The sequence below is a fragment of the Narcine bancroftii genome, chromosome 3 (genome assembly GCF_036971445.1).
Source record: "Narcine bancroftii isolate sNarBan1 chromosome 3, sNarBan1.hap1, whole genome shotgun sequence".
Lineage (NCBI taxonomy): Eukaryota > Metazoa > Chordata > Chondrichthyes > Torpediniformes > Narcinidae > Narcine > Narcine bancroftii.
This window is the reverse complement of record NC_091471.1, coordinates 203,260,255-203,281,423: the sequence shown is the minus strand read 5'-3', so window position 1 is coordinate 203,281,423 and position 21,169 is coordinate 203,260,255. Positions and strand designations below refer to the sequence as shown.

Genomic DNA, 21,169 nt, shown 5'->3' with positions numbered 1-21,169 from the left:
CTATCACAAGGTGGAAGCCATCCTCAATTCCCAAGGCCCAATACCATCAAAGGACTCCAGGAATTTGTGAGGATGGTTAATTTCTATCGCTGCTTTCTACCCTCTGCAGCTCATATTCTGAAACCCCTCTTCGACCTCATGTCCAGCGATGCCAAAGAACTTGAGTGAACAAAGGAAATTATGGTAACATTGCAGCAGATCAAAGATGCCCTAGTGGAAGGCAACATTGCTGGTCCATCCACAAATGGATGCACCAACCGCCTTGATGATAGACGCATCTGATGTGGCATTAGGTGGGGTCTTGGAACAGTGCACCAATGGACAATGGAAGCCTCTAGCATTTTTTAGTAGGCACCTCCGCCCTCCACAAATGTAATACAGCACATTCGATAGGGAACTGCTGGTGCTGTACCTAGCGGTCAGATACTTCTGCTCTTTTTTGGAAGGCAAGGACTTCACGGATTTTACTGACCATAAACTACTAACGTTTGTATCAGATCCCTGGTCAACCCACCAGCAACACCACCTATCTTACATATCCGAGTTTTCAACAAGGATTAAACTCATCTCCAGTAAGAGTAATGTGGTGGCTGATGCCTTGTCCTGTATCTCTGTTGAAGCAGTATGTGCTCTCTCTCTGGGTGCAGACTACATGGTATCTGCCAAAGCTCAGTGCCAGGACGACTTATAGAACTGCTGTCATGGCCTACAACTCGAGGATATAGTCTTTGGGCCACAAGGTACCACTCTCCTGTGTGACGTTTCCACAGGTCAGCCTCATCCTATTGTCCCTGCTGCGTGGAGATGTTACATTTTCAATGCCATTCATGGACTGTCCCACCCCTCAATTCGAGAAATGCTCCGCCTGCTAGTCGACAAGTTTGTATAGTATGGACTCAAAAAGCAGGTCACGTACTGCGCAAAGACTTGCACAGACTGTCATTCTGCAAAGGCACGTGAAGGCACGTGCCATTCAGCCTTTCCAGCCACTGCACCGCAGATTCGTCCATGTTCATATAGGAGTTACGAGTGTCTAGGTACTTGTTAAAGGCCCACAGTTTACCTCTGCACTCTCGGACATTTTGTCGTGACTGCTGGGAATGCACCTCCACCACACGACAGCCTACAGTCGAATGGCTTGGTGGAGCAGTTCTATAGGCATATGAAGGCTCCACTGATGGCCCGCCTTCAGGGACCCATTTGGGCAGATGAGCTGCTCTGGATTCTCCTGGAAATAAGAACTGTACCATAGGAGGATCTCAACTTTTCATCAGCTGAGTTGGTTTATGGAGCACAGCTCATTGTACCTGGGGAGTTCATGGCCACAGCAAGTGGACAGAAAGTGCCACCGACTAAAGTCTTAGGCAGACTGCGGGAGCAGCTTGGAAAATTGGTTTCAGTTCCCACATCAGTGCATGGAACAATGACACCCTCCATCCCAAAAGAACTCCGGGACCATGAATTTGTGTTTGTGTGTAAAGGTGCACACAGGCCATCCTTACAGAGGCTATGAAACAATCATACTGGACATTGGGGGGCATCCAGAGACATTTACGATTGACCGACTAAAGCCTTGAGCTCGACTTTGATTGGCCCTTGCCATGATCCCTGATATGAAGGCGCAGACAACCCCACAGGAGTTGTGGACAGTAATGGCACCAGAGGTTTAGCCTCTTATCACTGGTTCAGGGTGGGGGTCTGGCATGTAGTGGCTCACCGGAGGCTTAATTGAACCGGCTTGGGATGTTTCAAGTGGCTTCGTGACATTACAATGTGATGACATCATTTGGAACGTGCGGGGTTTGAAAAAGTTGGAGGTGATTGTTTAAGTAAATGACTTTTATTGAACTTCGACTCGACTATTTTCTCATTCTTCATTTTGCTCTGTGGCACAGTTGTTTTGTTACAAGGTGATGCATTTTGAACGGTCAAACCAGAAGGCTGAGTACAGGGTTAGTGGTCAGGTACTTGACAGTATGGAGGAACAGAAAGACCTTGCATACATCTCTTGAGGTTGCCTTGCAGGTTGATAGGATGGAAAAGGCAGCCTATGGGATTCTGGGCTTCATTAATGAGGGGTTGATTTCAAAATTCGAGAGGTCATCTCTGGTGAGACTACACCTATTATGTTCAGTTCTGATCACCTCATTATGGGAAGGATGCGGATGCTATGGAGAGGGTGCAGAGGAGATTTACCAGGATGATACCTGGATTGGAAAACAAGACTTATGAGACAAGATTACCAGAGCTGGGACTTTTCTCTTTGGACTAAAGAAGGAGAGGTGACGTAAGAGAGGACTACAAGATTTTGAGAGGCATGGATAGATAATCAGCGCTCTTTTTCCCAGGGCAGGAATAGCAAACACCAGAAGACATCTGTACAAAGTGAAGGGGAGTTTAAGGGAAGCATGACAGGCATTTTTTTTAAATAAACACAGAGTTGTGGATGTCTGGGATACTGGTGGAGGCTGAAATATTGGGGGTATTTAAGAGACACTTAGACAGGCACATGGATGAAAGAAAAGGTAGGAAGGGTTTAGATTTTTTTTGGTAGGAATATATAGGTCAGCACAACATCGATATACTGTGCTGTAATGTTCAATGTTCTATAACTTGCCCGGATAGCACGGAAAACCAAGTCTTCTTCTATATTCTAGTATACATGACAATAAACAATTCAGCTCCTCTCAATTCAATTCTTTCCATTCATTTCCAAAATATTCAACTTCATATTGTCAACTTAATTTTCAATCCATTCAATCACAAAGTATACTGTATTTATGAATTTAAACAAGAAAGTCTGCAGACTCTGTGATTGTGGTTTAATACACAAAAGTGCTGGAGAAACTCAGCAGGTCACGCCACGTCCATAGGAAGCAAAGATACATAACCAACAGGCAGGTAGGGAGAGAAGGGAAGAAGTGGCAGGCGGTGGAGTACAGGCCAAGAAGGTATTGGTGGATATGGGTGGGACGGAAAAAGTGAAAGGGAGAGAGGTAGCTCTCTGAATGGGGAGGAAAGGTGGGGAGCTGGCAGGGATGGGGGGAGAGGGAGAGACATATAACAAAAACTAGAGGTCACTGAAATCTGGTTGGAGGAATCTCAATAGGACCTCCCAGTGGTCAACCATTTCACTCCCAATTCCCATGCCGACATGTCTGTCCATGGCTTAATGCATTGTGAATTGAAGGCCACCTACAAATTGGAGGAGCAACACCTAATACAGTGAAACCTCGTTAGAACGCAATTCGTTAATCCATGGAATCGCTTATAGCGTGGGTGTCTGTGGATGGCAAACATTGATTTTAGGATGCCAGGCTAACAGTCACAAACTCAAAAATGGACTCTTATTTTACTCATTTACAAGATGTGTATGTTAATATGTGGAGTTTAAAGGTCTTATTATAGGGTTTGAGTCACAGTATTCTGTTTTCCTGCTTCCTGAAACATGACATATCTGTTCCGCGACTCGGCTGTAACACGGTATGAAATCTTGGACCCCAACTACCGCGTTCTAACGAGGTTTTACTGTATTCCATCTGGACACTCTCCAATCAGATGGCATTAATATAGACTTCTTCAGATTTGTGTTATCTTTACTAATGAAATTATAATGTTAAATCTTAATGGTGAGGATTTCATTTAATGAACTAATTCATTTAAGCCCAGAAGAGTTGAATTGAGTTTTAAAAAAAAACCTATTACATGAGTTTCCTTGCAGGTCTAAAGTATTTATATTCTCACCCTAAATTATAGAACACGAGGAATAGAATCGATAAACAGTTTATTGTCATATATTGTACAATGTTCACACACGAAAATTAAGGTTTCTAATGGGAGAGCCTCCTTAAAAAAAGATTCACCCATGGCTACTGGAACAAAATAAGATGGTGGGAAACATATCTGTTTTATGTCCCTGTGTGAGTGATTATTTCGAGAAAATATTCTTCTTCTCAGATCAATCTGAAGTGCAAGCTTTACTTATCTGGGTCAAACCTGACTGCTAATCAGCTCTAATAATAATTACGAAGAGTTCATAGTTGACTTTGTCATTAAGATTGACAACATGCATTCAGCTTTCTTCTGCATTTCCTTCCCTGTCCCAGCTCGCTGAGCTAATATTCCAAAATACCCATTGCTTGAGCTTTTACTTCCCTCTTTGGCTTAATTTGTCTCCCACTTGCCCTTCTTGATCTTGCTTTTCTCTATGTTTCTGTAAGAACCCACCTCATCCTTCTAAGCTCCAATCAGAATAGTCCCAGGCTACTCAATCTCTCCTCATAAACAAATCTAATTTTCAGAATTAACCTGGTGAGCCTCCTCTGCATTGCTTCCAAAGTCAGTGTATCCTTTCTCAAGTAAGAGAAAGTACAGGAGCAGTACAGCTGTTGCATAACCTCCCTGCCGTTAAATTCAATTCCTCTCACAGTGAAGGCCAACATCTTGATTATCTGCTGCACCTGAAAAGTAAGTTTTTGCAATTAATTTACAAGCATTCCCAGGTCTCTCTGGACAAAAGCATGCTGGAATATTTCATAATTTAAATAAGAGACTGATTTACTATTTTTCCTTCCAAAGTGGATGACCTCACATTTACCAACATTGTACTCCATCTGCCAGACCATTGACCACCCATCTAATCTAACTTCATCTCTCTACCAACTCGCTGCATCTTCCACTTGTCATCAGCAAACTTACATACAGTAAAAAAAAAACCCCGGTACATGGGACCTATGGAGATTGGTTGATTCTTGATAACATGTATTTTCCGGTTGCTTGATAGTATGTGTTGCGTGATTGGTGCACTAAAGGTGTGGCGCGCCAATTTTAAACTTCTGTATTTTTTACCTATTTTTTTTTATAATTTTTTTGCTGGTTGCTTGAATTTCAGATAACAGGGTTTTACTGTATGCCACAATTGTTTTTCTTTTTCTCTATGGTAAATATGGCTATTTATTAATGACATCTTTTGCATTTATTATGTTTTTAATTTAATAAATACTATTGTAGCTTTTATCATGAAGTACCTGTTCAGCTGCAGCAAATAAGAAATTCAGTGCATATGTATATATATATATATATATATGTGACAATAAACTCATTATTATCTATCAATTCCCCACAATGAACAGTTGTTGACCTATTGTGATTACGTCATGGAAACAGAGTTGTGGGCCCAGCATGGATTCCTGCAACAATCCACTAACCACTGATTGCCAACCTGAGAAGCCCCCATTTATTTGAATTCTCTGCTATCCATTGGTTAACCAATCCTCTATCCATTATCCCCAACTCCATGCCTCCTTATATTTTGTGCAACACCTCAAGGAACACCTTATGGAAATCCAAGTATACCACATCCTCCTGTTGCCTTTTATCCACTTTGCTTGTTATGTCCTCAAAGAACTCTAATAAATTGGTTAAACATGACCTGCCGTTCCTCAATTCATGACATCCCACTTTTCTTGCTGTTTGTCTCACTGCTTCATGAGAGGCAATTGTTATTGGGAGAACAGTGGAGTGGGTATGGTGGCAAAGGACTGTACAACCAGGGGAGAGAATGTCACCTACTCAGGTAGGTACTGGAGCCAGAACATGTATTACAGCCATGGAGGTTGCTCTTACCATCCTTAATACTGATAGCACTGTTGGTGTCAGATTTCCATTCCAATCTCCCTCCCTTCCCCACCCCACTGATGACTGAGTGGCTCGAGGAATGACAGAAAGTTGCTGTGAATGAGTCTGTTTTGCTTGTTAAAACAGGAGAAAGCTAATTTGGCATTGTTATAATTAATCCTGTTACTTTGCTTTTACCATGTTTTCTGTCAGTTTTAAAATTCAACATGATGGTGGAGAGTGGGATTTTTTGTTGTTGTTTGCAATGCCTAGATAGCACAAAACTTCAAGATTATTACTGCAATTGTTTTGTTTCTCTTAATGAATGACTTAGATAATTACTTAAATATAAATTCCATGGGTACCACATAAGGATCTGAACACATCAGTAGAGCATTTATAACTGCAAAAGTCAACTTGCCACACCCCCTTTCTGGCAGATCTGTTTTCGATTGCCAAGGATCTAAGATTTGGAAATATGCTCCCTATGGCTCTCCATCCCTTTGCCTCTCCCTCATCCTTCAAGCTGCTCTTTAAGTTGTTCCTAAAATCTTGTAAACGTTTTTTGGTTCCTTTGCAGACACCATGGCAGTGGAACGGCTACTGAGAACTCTCTCTAGTTGCAATTTTCAAAATGTTCAAATGCACGATCCTCATTTCCTGCTCAGAAACCGTGCCTGTGTGTGGGAGCTGACCGCCAAACCTTACATCTATGATTATCAAATACACCCAGAGTGGTCGACCCAGCCCTGGCACACTCAGTACAGACGGATCCAAACATGAACATTTAACTTACTACAAACTAAGACCTCTTAAAGAATTAATTTATAGTAGACATTTTTGGAACAAAAAAATTATTAATGCCAATAATCAAAATCTTTATAATTTTGTGTCTTGCAATTGAATTTAATAAATATCTTTACAAGCATTTATTTAAAAAGTGATTATTGATTCCAACCAATGAACTTGTTTGAGATCATCATTTAGGAGCAAGCACAGATGAGGATCATGAATTTAGAATGTTTCAGCTCTAAATCAGAACAGTACCTTGCTTTCTCGAGTTTATTCAACGGAATATTATACAGCATGGAATGATGGCTCTCTGCCCTCCTCATCCATGAATTCCATCTGATAATTCCTTTGCAAATTAAGATGTTCGTAATCTGAAAAAATAATTCACCATCAACACTTCTTGATAAAGGCAAATACACAGACAAATATTAAGTATTAAAAGTAATTTTTTTCTCAATTTTAGTTAATTTTATTTAAACAATGTTATTAGGTATTGTCTTTGAAGCATTACTGAATTTGCAGGAGCTAAACTGAATATCAATTATATTAGAACAATAATTGTGCACTAGTAATGTTAAATTCAAATTACTCATCCTATTGTGCTCAGCAATCAGGCTCAATGAAATCATTATTGATTTGTGGTTGAATATTCCAGAGTTAAGTGTCCCAGAAAAGCAGTTTTACTGTTAGGCATCAATCTAGCCAATGTCCATTTTATAGCCAAACACTTCCTATATTCATTGTGTGAAGAACCTTCTTCTAGGAACAGATCACTTCCTGATTTTACTCTGTGGTTCTCAACCTTTTCTTTCCAATCACATACCACTTTAAGTAATCTCTGTGCCATTGGTGCTCTGTGATAAGTAAGGGATTGCTTAAGGTGGGAAGGGAAGGTTGAGAATCACTGCTCTAGACCCAATGGTTACTGGAATATTTTGTTTGAGAAAAATTGTCATTGGCCCATTTCCTTTGGAGTTATGAAACTGTGCACATAATGAGTCAATTAGGAACGATTAAATCAGTGGTTTTCAAACTTTTTCTTTCTACCCACAAACCACCTAATCAATCCCTTACTAATCACAGAATACCTATGGCATAGGGAATACTTAAAGTGGTATGTGAGTGGAAAGAAAAAGGTTGAGAACCACTGCTCTAACTTGTTCAGCTTGAATGCACGTGTGAGCAAAAGACAAGGTTAATGCATTTTTTGTGGTTTTACCCAAGTATATTCTGCAGGCACACACAGGGAAAAATCAGTACTGCATTTCTTTATAGGCAGTCTCTCAAGACTGAGGATGGCTTGGCTCCACTTTAGTTCTGTAGGGATAGAAGGGGTTAATGAAACCAATATTATCCAATCTTTTCTGCAATCCTGTTTTAATTTCCCTTTCTCAGTTCTGAAACATTAACTTTGTTAATTTTGTCACAGATGCAGAATATTTTCAGCCTTCCACGGGTGCTGCCTGACCCGTTGAGTTAATTTTTCATATTAATTTCGGCACCAGCAACCCGGACTCGAATCCAGTGCTGTCTTTCAGGAGTTTGCACATTCTCCCATGTCTGCAGGGGTTTCCTACAAGTGCTCCAGTTTCCGCCCACCCTTCAGATACGTTTGGGGTCTGTCAGTTCATTGGTATATTTGCGTGGCAGAGGCTCGTGGGCTGGAAGGGCTTGTGAAAATGTTGTATGATTAAATTTTTAAAATAAATACATTTCCAGCCTCTGCAGTTTTTCTTAATTTTCATAAAAGGATGTTAGCCACCGAGACAGAGGTGCACCAAAGGACTGCCTAAAGAAATCTCTTGGTACCTGCCACATTGACCACCGCCAGTGGGCCGATATCGCCTCAAACCGTGCATCTTGGCGCCTCACAGTTCGGCGGGCAGCAACCTCCTTTGAAGAAGACCGCAGAGCCCACCTCACTGACAAAAGACTAAGGAGGAAAAACCCAACACCCAACCCCAACATGTGTCACATGACACAAGCATTTTGGAGGAATGCATCATCTGGCAGTGGCATCAATTGGAACAAGAACAGAAAATGCTGGAACTACTCAGCAGATCAGGCCACATCTGTTGGAAAATTTAATGCAGTGGTTCTCAACCTTTTTCTTTCCACTCACATACCACTTTAAGTAATCCCTATGCCATTGGTGCTCTGTGATTAGTAAGGGATTGCTTAAGGTGGTATGTGAGTGGGAAGGGAAGGTTGAGAATCACTGCTCTCGCCCCAATTGTTACTGGAATATTTTGCTTGAGAAAAATTGTCATTGGCCCATTTCCTTTGGAGTTATGAAACTGGGCACACGAGTCAATTAGGTACGATTAAAACAGTGGTTTTCAACCTTTTTCTTTCCACCCACATACCACCTTAAACAACCCCTTACTATTCACAGACCATCTATGGCATAGGGAATATTTAAAGTGGTATATGAGTGGAAAGAAAAAGATTGAGAACCACTGATTTAATGCTTCAGGTGTAGGGCCCTTCATCATCTGACCACTGATTTCTATTGAAGCCAACAGCATTTTGCATCACATTCAAACTTGCTCATCTTTCTCTCCAACAAGGAGGCAAGTGGTCAAATACATACGAAGTCTCAATAGCAATTCAAGACAGAGTGAAATTTTAAACCAGCCAATCTGAATGTTGCTCTCATCAAAAAGTCAATACATTCTGTAGTCTGAGCACAGAAAGAATGGTCTGTCTCACTGAGGTAAATGATGGCAGGTAGAGATATAAACAATTCAACAGCAAACACATCACTATAACACTTTTATTGGGGAAAATAAGTTAGGAATTGTTCTTTGCAGAGAATTACATAAATAAACAGTGGAAGTTGAAACCATTGTGCCTTTCAAGGGTAAGTTCAATAAATATTTGAAATTGAGGAAGATATGTACTTAAACTTTCTGGCTGTTTTAAAACTAAACAGCACAATATGCCAGGAAGTTCTCCAGCAAGAGACTGGTGCACTCACAAAAGCTGAATGATATCGTAATTATGATGCTTCTTTCTGAGAGTTTTTCATTTTTTTCTTATTCCAGGTTGATGCTGAGCCAACCTATAAATTTGGGTAGGAACATGCCACTTGGTTCTTGTTCCTCTTCCGCTATTCAATAAAAGTGTAGCTGCCCCAATACCTCACCATCATTTACCTGCACCACCCCCTTATCTCTGAATTTCCAAACATTTATCCACCTTTGCCTGAAATTGACTTAGAATGCAATTTCCCAAAGCCTTCACTATGGGCTGAAGAAATTTATTTTCTTTCCTGAATTGATGAAGGGACAGCAACTCAGACTTTTACAGCGTGAAAACTGGCCTTCTGCTCAACTGTCTACCCAAGTGTGCCTCCTTATCCCTCTAAATCTTTCCTATCTCTGTACCCAAATGTCTTTTAAATATTATAATTATGCTTGCACCACTTCCTCTGGCACCTTATTCCATATACCAAAGCACCTCAGGTCCCTTTGAATATTTTCCCTCTAGTCTTTAATCAGTTCACCTACCCTGGCAAAACGACTATGTACCCTCTTTATGCTCATCATTTAAAAAAACTCAAATATCCATCCCTTTCAGTCTTCCATGCTTCAGGGAGCAAAGTCCCAGCCTATCCAACCTCTTCATTATAATGCAAGCCTGCCAGTCCAAGTAATATTTCTGTGAATCATTTCTGCACACTTATCTTAATAATATCTTTCCTCATACAGGACAACCAGAATTGTGCACGATGCTCAAAGCGTGGTCTCGCCAATATCTTGTAGTGACATCTTGCTCCTGTATTCAATACCCTGACCAATAAAGGAAAGCATGCCAAACATCTTCACCTTGTCCACCATGTCACTATTTCATAGAACTTTATGTGCACTCCCAAGTCTCTGGTCTACAGCTCTTTCCACGCCCCAAACATTCACTGTGCAAATCTGCCCTCGTTTAATCTACCAAAGCATAAACTTTTACTTGTCCAAGTTCAAGCCAATTTATCTTGATCCACCTTCCCCGTTAATCCAGATCTTTTTGTAATCTCAAATCTTCTTCACTGTCCACCATATCACCATATTTATTTTGACGTGCGAAAACGTACTAACCGTGCTAACCACATTGTTTGTCATTTATATTAATGGCATGGATGACAAACAATCTGCTGGAGGAACTCAGCAGACTGTGCAGTATTTGTGGGAGAAGAATAAGTCAATGGAGATTAAGTTTTCAGACCAAAAATGTTGACAATTCTTTATCTCCCGTGGATGTTGCTCAATCTGTGGCGTTCCTCCAGAAGATTGCTTATTGCTCCAGATTTCAGCATTTATACTCATTTGTGTGTCAAAGTGGAGCCAGCAGTGATTCCTGCAGCACACCACACATCATAGGTCTCCATTATGAAGAACAACCCTCCACTATCATCCTTTGACTCCTTCCATTAAACTAATTCTGGATCAAATGAGCTCACTTTCGCTGGATCCCATGCAATCTGACCTTCTGGAACAACCTACCAACTTGGTCTTTGTCAAATGTTTTACCAAAGCCCATATAGACGACAATTACTACCTTGTCCTCATCAATCTTCTTGGTTATCTTACAATTTACAACTTAAATTACTTCCAATGCACAAAGCCAAATGCTTGTAGATTCTCTCTCATAATCCCCTCCAGAAATTCTGAGGACAGTAGTCATTGGCCATATCCATGCCTGTCTCCTGAAGTGTTTCTGATCTGTCAGATATAAAGTACTTTTGAGGAATTTTTTCTTTGTTATTATTAGAATTCTTGCCATCAGCGGTGGAGGTCTTCCTTGGAATATCAGTTCTTTTGTGATTTCTGATCTCACCGGTACACTTTTTCTTCTTAATGATGTTCCACACTGGTAATCCTGAAGTTTGGGCGATGTCTCTTACTGTTTTATTCTTGTTTTTCAGCCCCATAATGGCTTCTTTGACACAATTCTAGTCCTCATGCTGAAAAACGGCAACTATAGACTCCAAAGATGATCAAAAGCTTAGAAGCAAGCCTAGCTCTCTTATACCTGCACCAATGAAGCAATTAAACATACCTGAATACTCACAAACACCTGTGAAGCCAAATGTCCCAAACATTATGGTGCCCTGAAATGAGAGAACTATGTGTAAAAAGTGCTGTAAACCAAAATGTATTCAAATAACCTTGAATAAAATCTGGAACGTGCACTTCAATTACATGTGCATTGTTTGATTATACATTTGCACAAAGGCAAATAAAGGAAAAAAGTGTCTTTGTCCCAAACATTATGGAGCATACTGTATGCTCCTTCCTTTTCTTGATTAGAGCTTCAATTATCTCTGGACATGTAGAGTTCCTTGATCTTTCCAGCATTGCCCTTTACTTTAACAAGTACTTGTGACTGAACTGGTGCTATCTCTTTTAAAATCTTTCCACCTACCAAATATCCTGTTACTGGCAAACAGCCACTCCCAATGAATCTTGGAAAGATCTAAAACCATCAAAATTAGTCTTGCCCAATTTAGGACATTATCTTATAGTACAGTCCTATCTTTTTCAAAATTGAAAAAAAAAATCCAAGTTCAAATTTATTGTCAGAGTTTATACATGATATCAGATTCTTTTTTCCTGCAGGCCAGGCAGAATTTCTACTTTATTGTTAGTGCAAAAAACTGTACTCAAGACACAAAAGAAAGAAATATAAACAAAGAAAGAAATGTAAACAAACTGACTGCAATAGAGAAATACGTAATACATAATGTGCAAAGTAAGAATCCTAAAATGAGTCTCTGATTGAGTTTGTCGTTGAGGAGTCTGTTGGTAGCAGCTTTTCCTGAAACTGATGGTGTGAGATTTGTGGCACTGATACCCCTTTCCTGATGGCAGCAGCAAGAACAGAGCATGTCCTGGGCAGTGTGGATCCTTGATGATTGCTGCTACTCTTTTGACGATTTTCTTGATGGTGGGGAGAGTTTTGCCTGTGATGTACTGGGCTGTGTCCACTACCTTTTGCATGGTTTTCTGCTCAGAGATATTGGTGGCCCTATACCAAGCCATGATGCAGCCAATAAGCATACTTTTCACTCTACATCTGTGGAGTTTGTCAAGGTTTCCCATGTCATACCAACCTCCACAAACTCCTAAGGAACTAGAGGCACTGACATGAGTTCTTCATGATGACCTTAGTATGTTGGGTCCAGGTGATATCTTCTGAGATAATGACTCCTAGGAATTTAAATTTGCTTACCCTCGCCTCATCTGATCCCCAATGATCACTGCATCATACACTTCTGTTTTTCCCTTCTTAAAGTCAACAATAAGCTCCTTGGTTTTGATGACATTTAGAGACAGGTTGTTGTTAGTATATCAATCAGCCAAGTTTTCAATCTCCTTCCTGTATGATGACTCATCATCCACTTTTATACAACCCACTAATGCTGCATGATCCATGAATCTGTAGATTGTTTTGTTGATGTAACAAGCTATGCAGTCATTGGTGTAAAGCGAGTAGAGCAGGGGGCTAAGAATGCAGCCCTGTGGTACTCCGGTACTGATGGAGATTGTGGAGAAGTTCTTACCAATCCTCACTGATTGTGTTCTGGAGGTGAGGAATCCATGATCCAATTACATAGTAGTGTGTTGAGTCCCAGGTCTTGAAGTTCACTGGTCAGTTTTGAGGGGATGATGGTGTTTAATGCAGCAACTAATTTAAAGCTAAAGCAGTTAGGATCACTAGTCCAAAAGTGCTCTCCCATGGACACACCAGCCACTCGCCTTGCCATTTGTCCCAAGAGGAAGTGTGGGTACCCCTTCCAGTTAGGTTTACATTGTTTGAGAAAACTTTCTTGGAGACCTCATGGTTCTGATGGGAGTGATGTAAATCTATGCAGGGAGATTTGTTCAGTTTACAGGACTTGGCAGTGACCTTATTCAAACTTTAAAATTTCTTGTATAGTTTGACAAGGTGAATGTGGGTCTGATGTTTCCCCTAACTATGAGGGCTAGAAGCAGTGGTCAGGCTCAAAATAAGTGGAGGACCAGTCAGAGCAGAAATTAGTGCAAGAGGGCAGGGGAAGATCAATCAGTTTTCAATATTCAAGAAAGATTTTAGATATTTATGGAATAGGGACATAAGATTAGAGTAAGAAAGTTTGGATCGGGGATGCATCCAGGTAGTCTTCAGGCTGTCCCTCTGCTGAAAAAGGGTGTTTGTAATGACAAGCCGCTGTTCTGCGCAGAGCTCCAACAGGAGGCGCCAGTTGTCGTTGCACTTGCCGACACCGTGCTTGCACAGGATTCCTGGCCAGGTTTCTGAGTCTTTGCCGACGCGAGAGTTGAAGTCGCCAAGGATGACAACCTTGTTGGCTGCAGTGTTGAAGTCGCCAAGGATGACAACCTTGTCGGCTGTAGGGGTGCGTTGAATGAGGTTGCGCAGATCAGTGTAGAACTTGTCCTTTTCTGCTGGTTCCGCCTGGAGGGTTGGAGCATAGATACTGATGAGGGTGATGTGACGCTTGTTTTGAAGGGGGAGTCGCATGGACATGATCCGGTCCGAATGGCCTGTCGGGAGGTTTTCGAGTTTGGAGGCAATGGAATTCTTGACCATGAAGCCTACACCAGATAGGCGTCGTTCATCCATAGGCTTGCCAGACCAGTAGAGTGTGTAGCCCGCGCTGCATTCTTGGAGGCTGCCTACATCTGCAAGGCGGACTTCACTGAGCGCGGCTATGTTGATGTCAAGTCTGAGGAGTTCATGTGCGATGAGGGCAGACCGACGTTCAGGTCGGTGGCTGTCAGCCGTGTCTAGCATGGTTCTGATGTTCCAGCATGCTAGCTTGAGTTTGTGAGCATCTTTTGAGGGGGAGGACTTGGAGGGGGAGGACGTGGACCAGTCCTCAGGCCTGCGCAAAGGAGCTTTTAGGTGGAGTGCAGTGTGCGCAGTACTGGCCCCACCCTTTACACCCATGGTTCGTGTGCCGTGGCCAAGCAAGCTGGGACGTGGCAGCGAGGTCCTTGGGTCGTAGGTTTTATATCAGAGTGGCCTTCTCCTATGCAGGTTTCTTACCCGGGCTGGAGGGGCCTGCCTCCCCTCCTAGGTCGGACCATACCTGGTCGCAAATCACTTGTGGACATGGCCTAGGTAAGTTTAATTGGGTTCTCTAACTACCTCTGAGGTAGGTCAGGGACCCGGTTGGATTCTGACGGGGTTGACCGAGTCACACCCTTTCTTACTGCTGTGTAACTGGGGTGTAAAATGTAAAAAGCGAGGGGGAGGCGGCGGCTCCGGCCTCGGTAGAGTGAGGCAGGCGGAGGCCCCGGTCCGGGCAGAAACGAGGGGGAGGCGGTGACCCCAGCCTCGGTAGAGCGAAGCAGGCGGAGGCCTTGGTCCGGGCAGAAGCGAGGGGGAGGCGGTGGCCCCAGCCTCGGTAGAGTGAAGCAGGCGGAGGCCCCGGTCCGGGCAGAAAGAAGAAGGCGGCGGCCCCGGTCCGGGCAGAAGCGAGGGAGTGGCAAAGTAGTATGGAGGTAAAAGCCACAAGCCCAATGAAGGGTAGAGCAGGAATGAGAGACAAAATTATTTTAGGCCCAAAAGCATTAAAACCTCTGGATAAACAAATTTGTCCCCAGTCCCTCACTGAGCTAATCAATCTTACATATTCTCTTCATCCATCCTATCAAATCCCATTCTTAATTTTAAATACTTAAATTTTATAATTAATAACATAATTTAGGAATTCATTTTGTAATTTTCTATTTCCATTGGGGCACCATCTTGAGTTAAATAATAGAGAATGGCTATATGGAGAGGCAACCACACAGGGAAAACCAAATGTGAACCCACCAGGAAAAAAACAGAGGCTCGGTGTGAAAATCTGTGAATTATTTAAATGTGCAAATAAATGTGCAGTAGTGTGGAAAAACAAATCACAGGAATCAGCAGGGGTGCAGTGCTAATTTTTGAGGTGCCTGGAGTGGCTCCCTGAGGTGTCGGAGCAGCGCACCGGTGAGCTTCACCCCAGGGAATCAGCAGTCTCTTTCGTGTGGACCTGGGGACAACTGGCCAGTAAAGGACCAGAAAATATCCCAAATGTTCTGATGAAAAACTTTCACTGTAAGTTGGAGTTGTTTCCGGAGAATTGGAACATCGCAAATGTAGTTTCGCTGTTTAAGAAATGAGGGAGACAGATAAAAGGAAATTGTAGGCCTATTAGTCTGAAGTCGGTAGTTGGAAAGTTACTGGAGTCAATCCTCAAGGACGAGGTTATGAAATACCTTGAGGTGCATGACATGATAGGTCCAAGCCAGCTTGGTTTCATGAAGGGAAGATCTTGCCTGACCAAACTAATGGAATTTTGAGAAAATCTCAAGTGGGGTGGACAAGAGAAAGGTTGTGGATGTTGTGTATTTGGATTTTCAAAAGCCCTTCAATAAAGGCCGCATATGAGGCTGCTTAATGAGAGCCCATGGAATTACAGGAAAGGTATTAGAGTAGGTGGAGTATTGGCTGCTAAGCATAAAGCAAAGGGTGGGAATAAAGGGATTCTGTTCTGGATGGTTGCCGGTTACTAGTGATACTCCGCAGGGGTTGGTGTTGGAGCTGCTTCTTTTTATAATGTTTATTGATGATTTAGATTATAGAGTGAATGGTTTTGTGGCCAAGTTTGCAGATGATGGTGGAGTAGGAAGTGTTGAGGAAACCAAAAGGTTGCAGACAGACATGGACAGCTTAGGAAAGTGGGCAAAGAAATGCCAGATGAGATACAATGTTGAGAAATGTACAGTTGAAATTTTGGAAGAGGAAATAAACAGACAGATGCAGAGAAAATTCAAAATTTGGAAGTGCAAAGGGACTTGGGGGACCTCGTGCAAGAAAATCTAAAGGTTAACCACCGGGATGGATCGACAGTAAAGAAAGCGAATGCTATGTTAGCATTCATTTCAAGGGGAATAATATTTAAGAGTAAATAGGTGTTGATGCGGCTCTATGGGGCACTGGTGAGACCTCATTTGGAGTACAGTGTGCAGTTTTGGGCCCCTTATCTTAACGATGGAGAGAGTACAGAGATTTACCAGGATGCTTCCAGGAATACAAGGGCTAATGTATGAAGAAAACTTAGTGGCTCTTGGACTCTTACTCATTGGAGTATAAAAGAATGAGAGGGGATCGCATCAAAACATTTCGAATGCTGAAAGGATTGGACAGAGTAGATGTGAATAAGATGCCTTTCTTAGTGGGTGAATCCAGGACAAGAGGGCACAATTAGAGGGTACCCATTTAAAATAGAGATGAGGAGAAACTTCTTTAGCCAAGGGCCGTGAATTTGTGGAATTTGTTTCCACATACAGCTGTGGAGGCCCGATCACTTGGGGGGAGGAATTTAAGAGGGAGATTGATAGGTTTCTAATTAGTCAAGATACTATGGGATATGGGGAAAAGACTGTAACTTGGAACTAGATGTGAGAACAGTTTAGCTCAGGGTGGATTTGCAGAGAAGACCCGATGGGCCAAATGGCCTACTTCTGTTCCTTTTTCTTGTGATCTTGTAAGGAAGGATTTGCTGAGCCTGTACAAATCCACATTTTTAAATACACAAACACCACAAGTCATTGACCCTTAACAGGCCTGCACAATAGGTATTTATTTCAAAGGAATATTTGAAATAATTAGTGTATTATTTAACTTCTGAAAGGAATTCCCTTTTTGGCGTCATCATCAATGCAACCTGAATTATAGTAAATGGAGGCTAAGTAACTCAGTCTGAAATAGATTGTCGTACAGGAATTTACTAATCGACAAACAGTTTTCTAACAAGTGGAGTGGATTAGTTGCAATTAAAAGGAAGTTTAAATTTATTCTTACCTCACGTTGAGGACAAATCATTTTTACTTGGAATAAAATTGCATTTCTACATTAGATATTATTCTTCTGGAAGGGGTCATTTTTTTCCCCCAATTCCCATTACATTCAAAATATAATTACACAAAGCACTGCTATAAATTCAGTAGAACCATGGGGAAGCAATTTTCTAACCGACAACACACAAGTTTTGAAAGAAATTAGCAACATCTAGTCGTACAAACTAAAAGAATAAACATGGTAAGATGATGATTCTGTAAAAAAAGCCTGGATGCTAGCTTGATACATGAATGATGTCAAATATGCAGAATGAACCTCGGAAATGATCACTCTCCCCATTGTAGATTGTGTCTGCTAAGAAATGTAACAGACTCTGCATCAGTGACAGCATTAATTCAACTATGACATTTGGCAGGAACAAAACTAAAAACTAGGAAACCAAAATAATGCAGATTTATTCTGAATATACTGCAGGTTACACTAATGCAACTGAACAGAAAGTCTAAGTGCCAATCACTGTTACAAACAGCCTTTTAACAGCTTTTTTTTAAATGCAGCAAAGCATAATCAAAGCAAAATATATAAATATATCTTATATATGGACATACAATAATATATATAAATATATATTATCATATCGATTAGTACACCCACGTGCGCACACGCACGCACACACGCCCACAAAATCGACAAGGTTAAAAATACCCAAAACAACAATGTTGCAGTTTGAAAAAAACAGAATACTGGAACTCAAGTTGTGTGGTTGAAGATGAACTCCAAACATAGTGCAGGGATCATTTATACTGCATTAAATGCAAAATGTCAATGTGCCAGTTCAAAGCTTGGAGATGATCAATGCTGAAAACAATATTCAGCAAGGCCATGCATCTTTCAAAGTGCTACTGGTGGTTGCCAAAATAAATGGGACCGAACACCATCACGCAGGTCAGATTTAGTCAAAGTACTGCTGCTTTGAAATTAGTAACACTAGGTAGAAAATCATACGACTTGAAGTAACGCAAAAATGTGCAAGACTAAGCATTGTGCAAAATTCTGCCTCATCACAAAACTCGTTTTTATACTGGGCATTTTGCAACCCAGAGTCCAACAACCTCTTTACAATTCTTGGGTTTCCATACAAATATGGACATAGAAGTATTTCTATATAATTCAAGCAGCACTTATATGAATACAAGAAGCATTTACAGCCACTTCTACGCATTCTACTCTTCTACGATGATAAATGTATTTGGGGGGGGAAAAAAAATCTTATATTGCAGCAATGACCACTGTTCACTCTGTGGCTGACACCTAAACTGTGTTTGTCTGTTCAGTTAGGCCAAGGTAAGCCAGGAACAAGTTTTTGGGGGAAGCAGTATCTGTGGGTGCAGTCTGCTGCTGTGAAGAATGGAATGTCGTTTCACATTTGTTTTGAGGAAAGAGTGTAGTCAGTGGAATAAGGTGGGTGAGATCACAATTCCTATATTTATTGAGATGTGCAGAAATGCCATTCAAGCCAAATAAGCCAAATGATCTTGCTGAAATTCCATTCTTGCCAGTCACTGACAGTGCAACAGTTTGCAAAGCCTGTGATGCTGACATGACTGAAAGTGGAGAAAGGAGCTTTCTAGGACTGCCACTGTTTAATACAGAGCTACTTTCTTTCCCAGGCATAGGCTGCACTTTTCTCTCTCCTTCCAAATATTCACCATTTTGATGTTTCTTCACATGACGGCTGAAGACAAATGGATGTGTGGTTGTGAAGAAGCATTCTTCACAGCACAGAGTCTGCCTTGGAGAGTGCTTCAACTTTTTGTGGAGGTTTAGATTGTCTTTGCGTTTACAGCTGTAACTGCACTGGTCACAATGGAAAGGACGCTCCCCTGTGTGGACACGTACGTGCTCTATCAACTTATTGGCTGTCTTGGAGAGATAACCACATTGATCGCATTTATAGTGATTGCCAAGGCGATGTTCACGGATATGAATCTCCAGCTCCAGTTGGTTTGCTTTAACCACTTGACATATTCGACACTTGAATTCCATTTTGTAGTGTGTCCTTAAATGGCATTCCATGGCTGAAGGACGGTTTGTAGCATAAACGCAAAATGGGCACCTGGTGTACAATTAAAAACAAAGATGAAATTTAAAACAATTTTAATAACGTTGCATGTTATAACAAGTTTAAAATACAAAAGATCGTGAATAAATGAATTGTACTGATCATCAACATCAGATGATACACTCACTGAAATTTAGTTTCATGTCCATAAATCATTAGATCAAGAGTAAAAGTTCAGCATTTATGTAGAAGGGAGGAGAGAACATATTCTCTATTATATTATATTAAAACTCTTTGTTTGGCACATTCCCAGAAAATGACTAGCAAAGGTTCCTGTGCCTGACTAAAATGTGAATGCTATTCTCAAGACATTGGAGCACTGTTCACCTCCTGTATGTCTGAGCGATACATCTTAGAGGGGGCATTGCAAGTGCTTGCATCCCTGAACTGAAAAAGATCAGAACAAAATAGTGCAATAAAGTTAAGGGTTAATTTTATTTAGGCATTTTGAAATAATGCTCAACACTTCAATGTTTTCACAAAATTGAACCATCTTTACTTTTGTAAGGATTCTCTTATTCTATTTTAAAATTTCAAAATTCATACAAGTTATGAATTCCTCTTGATGTTGCTCTACCTTCTGCACTCTCCATGAATACAATTATTTTTCACCTTCCTGTACTCCAACACTACCGACCACTGTGGATGACCACATTCTGCCACGTCCTTCCCAGACCCACTTGCATGACAATACCTCTGCCCACCATAAAGCTTCTGAAAATCCAATTCATGTCCATACCTTTGATATCTCTAATTCCTGCCTGTTGAGAGGTAAGCCCCTTAAAGTCAAATTGGAGTTTTGCTATGAAAGAAACCCTATGCAAGCATAAATTGTAGCATTAATGATTAATTTAGCATAATCTTGAACTAGAATGAGGCTGCCACGTTTCATATAGAAAGTTTATGTAAATAAAGGATATACAACGAGGCTTAGTGGTTTACCAAAAAAAGTTTTTGCAACTCACCAGTGCCACAGTAAACCATCAAGTCAAAGTTGTGCATCCGATTTATACCACATCACTTTAGAGAAATTGTAACTTCATGGTTCAAAGTATCTGTTCAAATAAATATTTAGAGAAATGAATAAGGAGACCAAGGATTATTAATTTTGGAGTTGGGTAGAAGGAAAGACGGGTGCATAAAAATAGCTGACCAAGGATTTCCAGCACACACAGTAAAATAGCTGGCGCAGAGACATTTTGGGAGTGTGTGACAAAGGTCAAAACGTGGACACCAGGTGGATGAGCTTAAGTGATGTTAACTGCAAATATTGACGCAGGAAGCTGAATAATAGGTGGGCACAAATAGACAGGCAGAGTAAGAAAATCAGCATTTGAAACTCAGTTGGGGCATAGCTAGAATGGGGATATTAGGAGATCTGGGCTTATAACACAATATTAATGGCTGGAAAAAGAAAGGCAAGAGATTCTGGGCTAGTTGATTGCTCTGGCTTAGAGTCAGTATGGACAGTGGCCAGAATGACCTCCTTCCATGCTGTAACCTTTGTGATCTAGAGTAAAAGGCAAAAGTTACATATGAGAATGTGACAAAATTTAAAGAATGATCATTTTTGTATTTGTTGCTCATTGGAACTCCTCATATAGTCAAGTGTTAAGAAAGGAACTTTAAAGTTTAAAAAAGTGGGCAACATGGGTGTTGACAATGAACACTGCAATTACAAAAACATTTCAATCCCCAGTTATACCCTTTACCTAAATTAGTATGAAAAATTAATCATTCATCAGCTCACAGCGGGAGTAACTAGCGTCTCATGTTGTGTAGCCATGAGGAATACAAAGGCCCAAT

General features: G+C 41.1%; 2 protein-coding genes across 18 annotated transcripts in view; one reads left to right on the top strand and one right to left on the bottom strand.

Annotated features, from left to right (window-relative positions):
- The window catches only part of LOC138758035 (uncharacterized), a 62,390-nt gene extending 50,852 nt beyond the window's left edge, over positions 1-11,538 (top strand). The window contains exon 7 of one of the 2 annotated variants that reach the window (XM_069926341.1): positions 11,327-11,538. In XM_069926341.1, the coding sequence (XP_069782442.1) occupies positions 11,327-11,334 (8 nt within the window). In that variant the 3' untranslated portion in view covers positions 11,335-11,538. Of the gene's footprint in view, positions 1-6,196; positions 6,477-11,326 lie in introns of those variants that run through there. The other variant, XM_069926340.1, reaches the window with a different exon arrangement.
- Positions 3,768-21,169, bottom strand: part of znf827 (zinc finger protein 827) — a 145,214-nt gene continuing 127,812 nt past the window's right edge. For 11 of the 16 annotated variants that reach the window (XM_069926326.1, XM_069926332.1, XM_069926329.1 and 8 more), the window contains one exon: positions 17,211-19,357. In XM_069926326.1, the coding sequence (XP_069782427.1) occupies positions 18,553-19,357 (805 nt within the window). In that variant the 3' untranslated portion in view covers positions 17,211-18,552. Of the gene's footprint in view, positions 4,461-6,663; positions 6,780-11,453; positions 11,513-17,210; positions 19,358-20,328; positions 20,419-21,169 lie in introns of those variants that run through there. The other 5 variants (XM_069926334.1, XM_069926336.1, XR_011354068.1 and 2 more) reach the window with 5 other exon arrangements.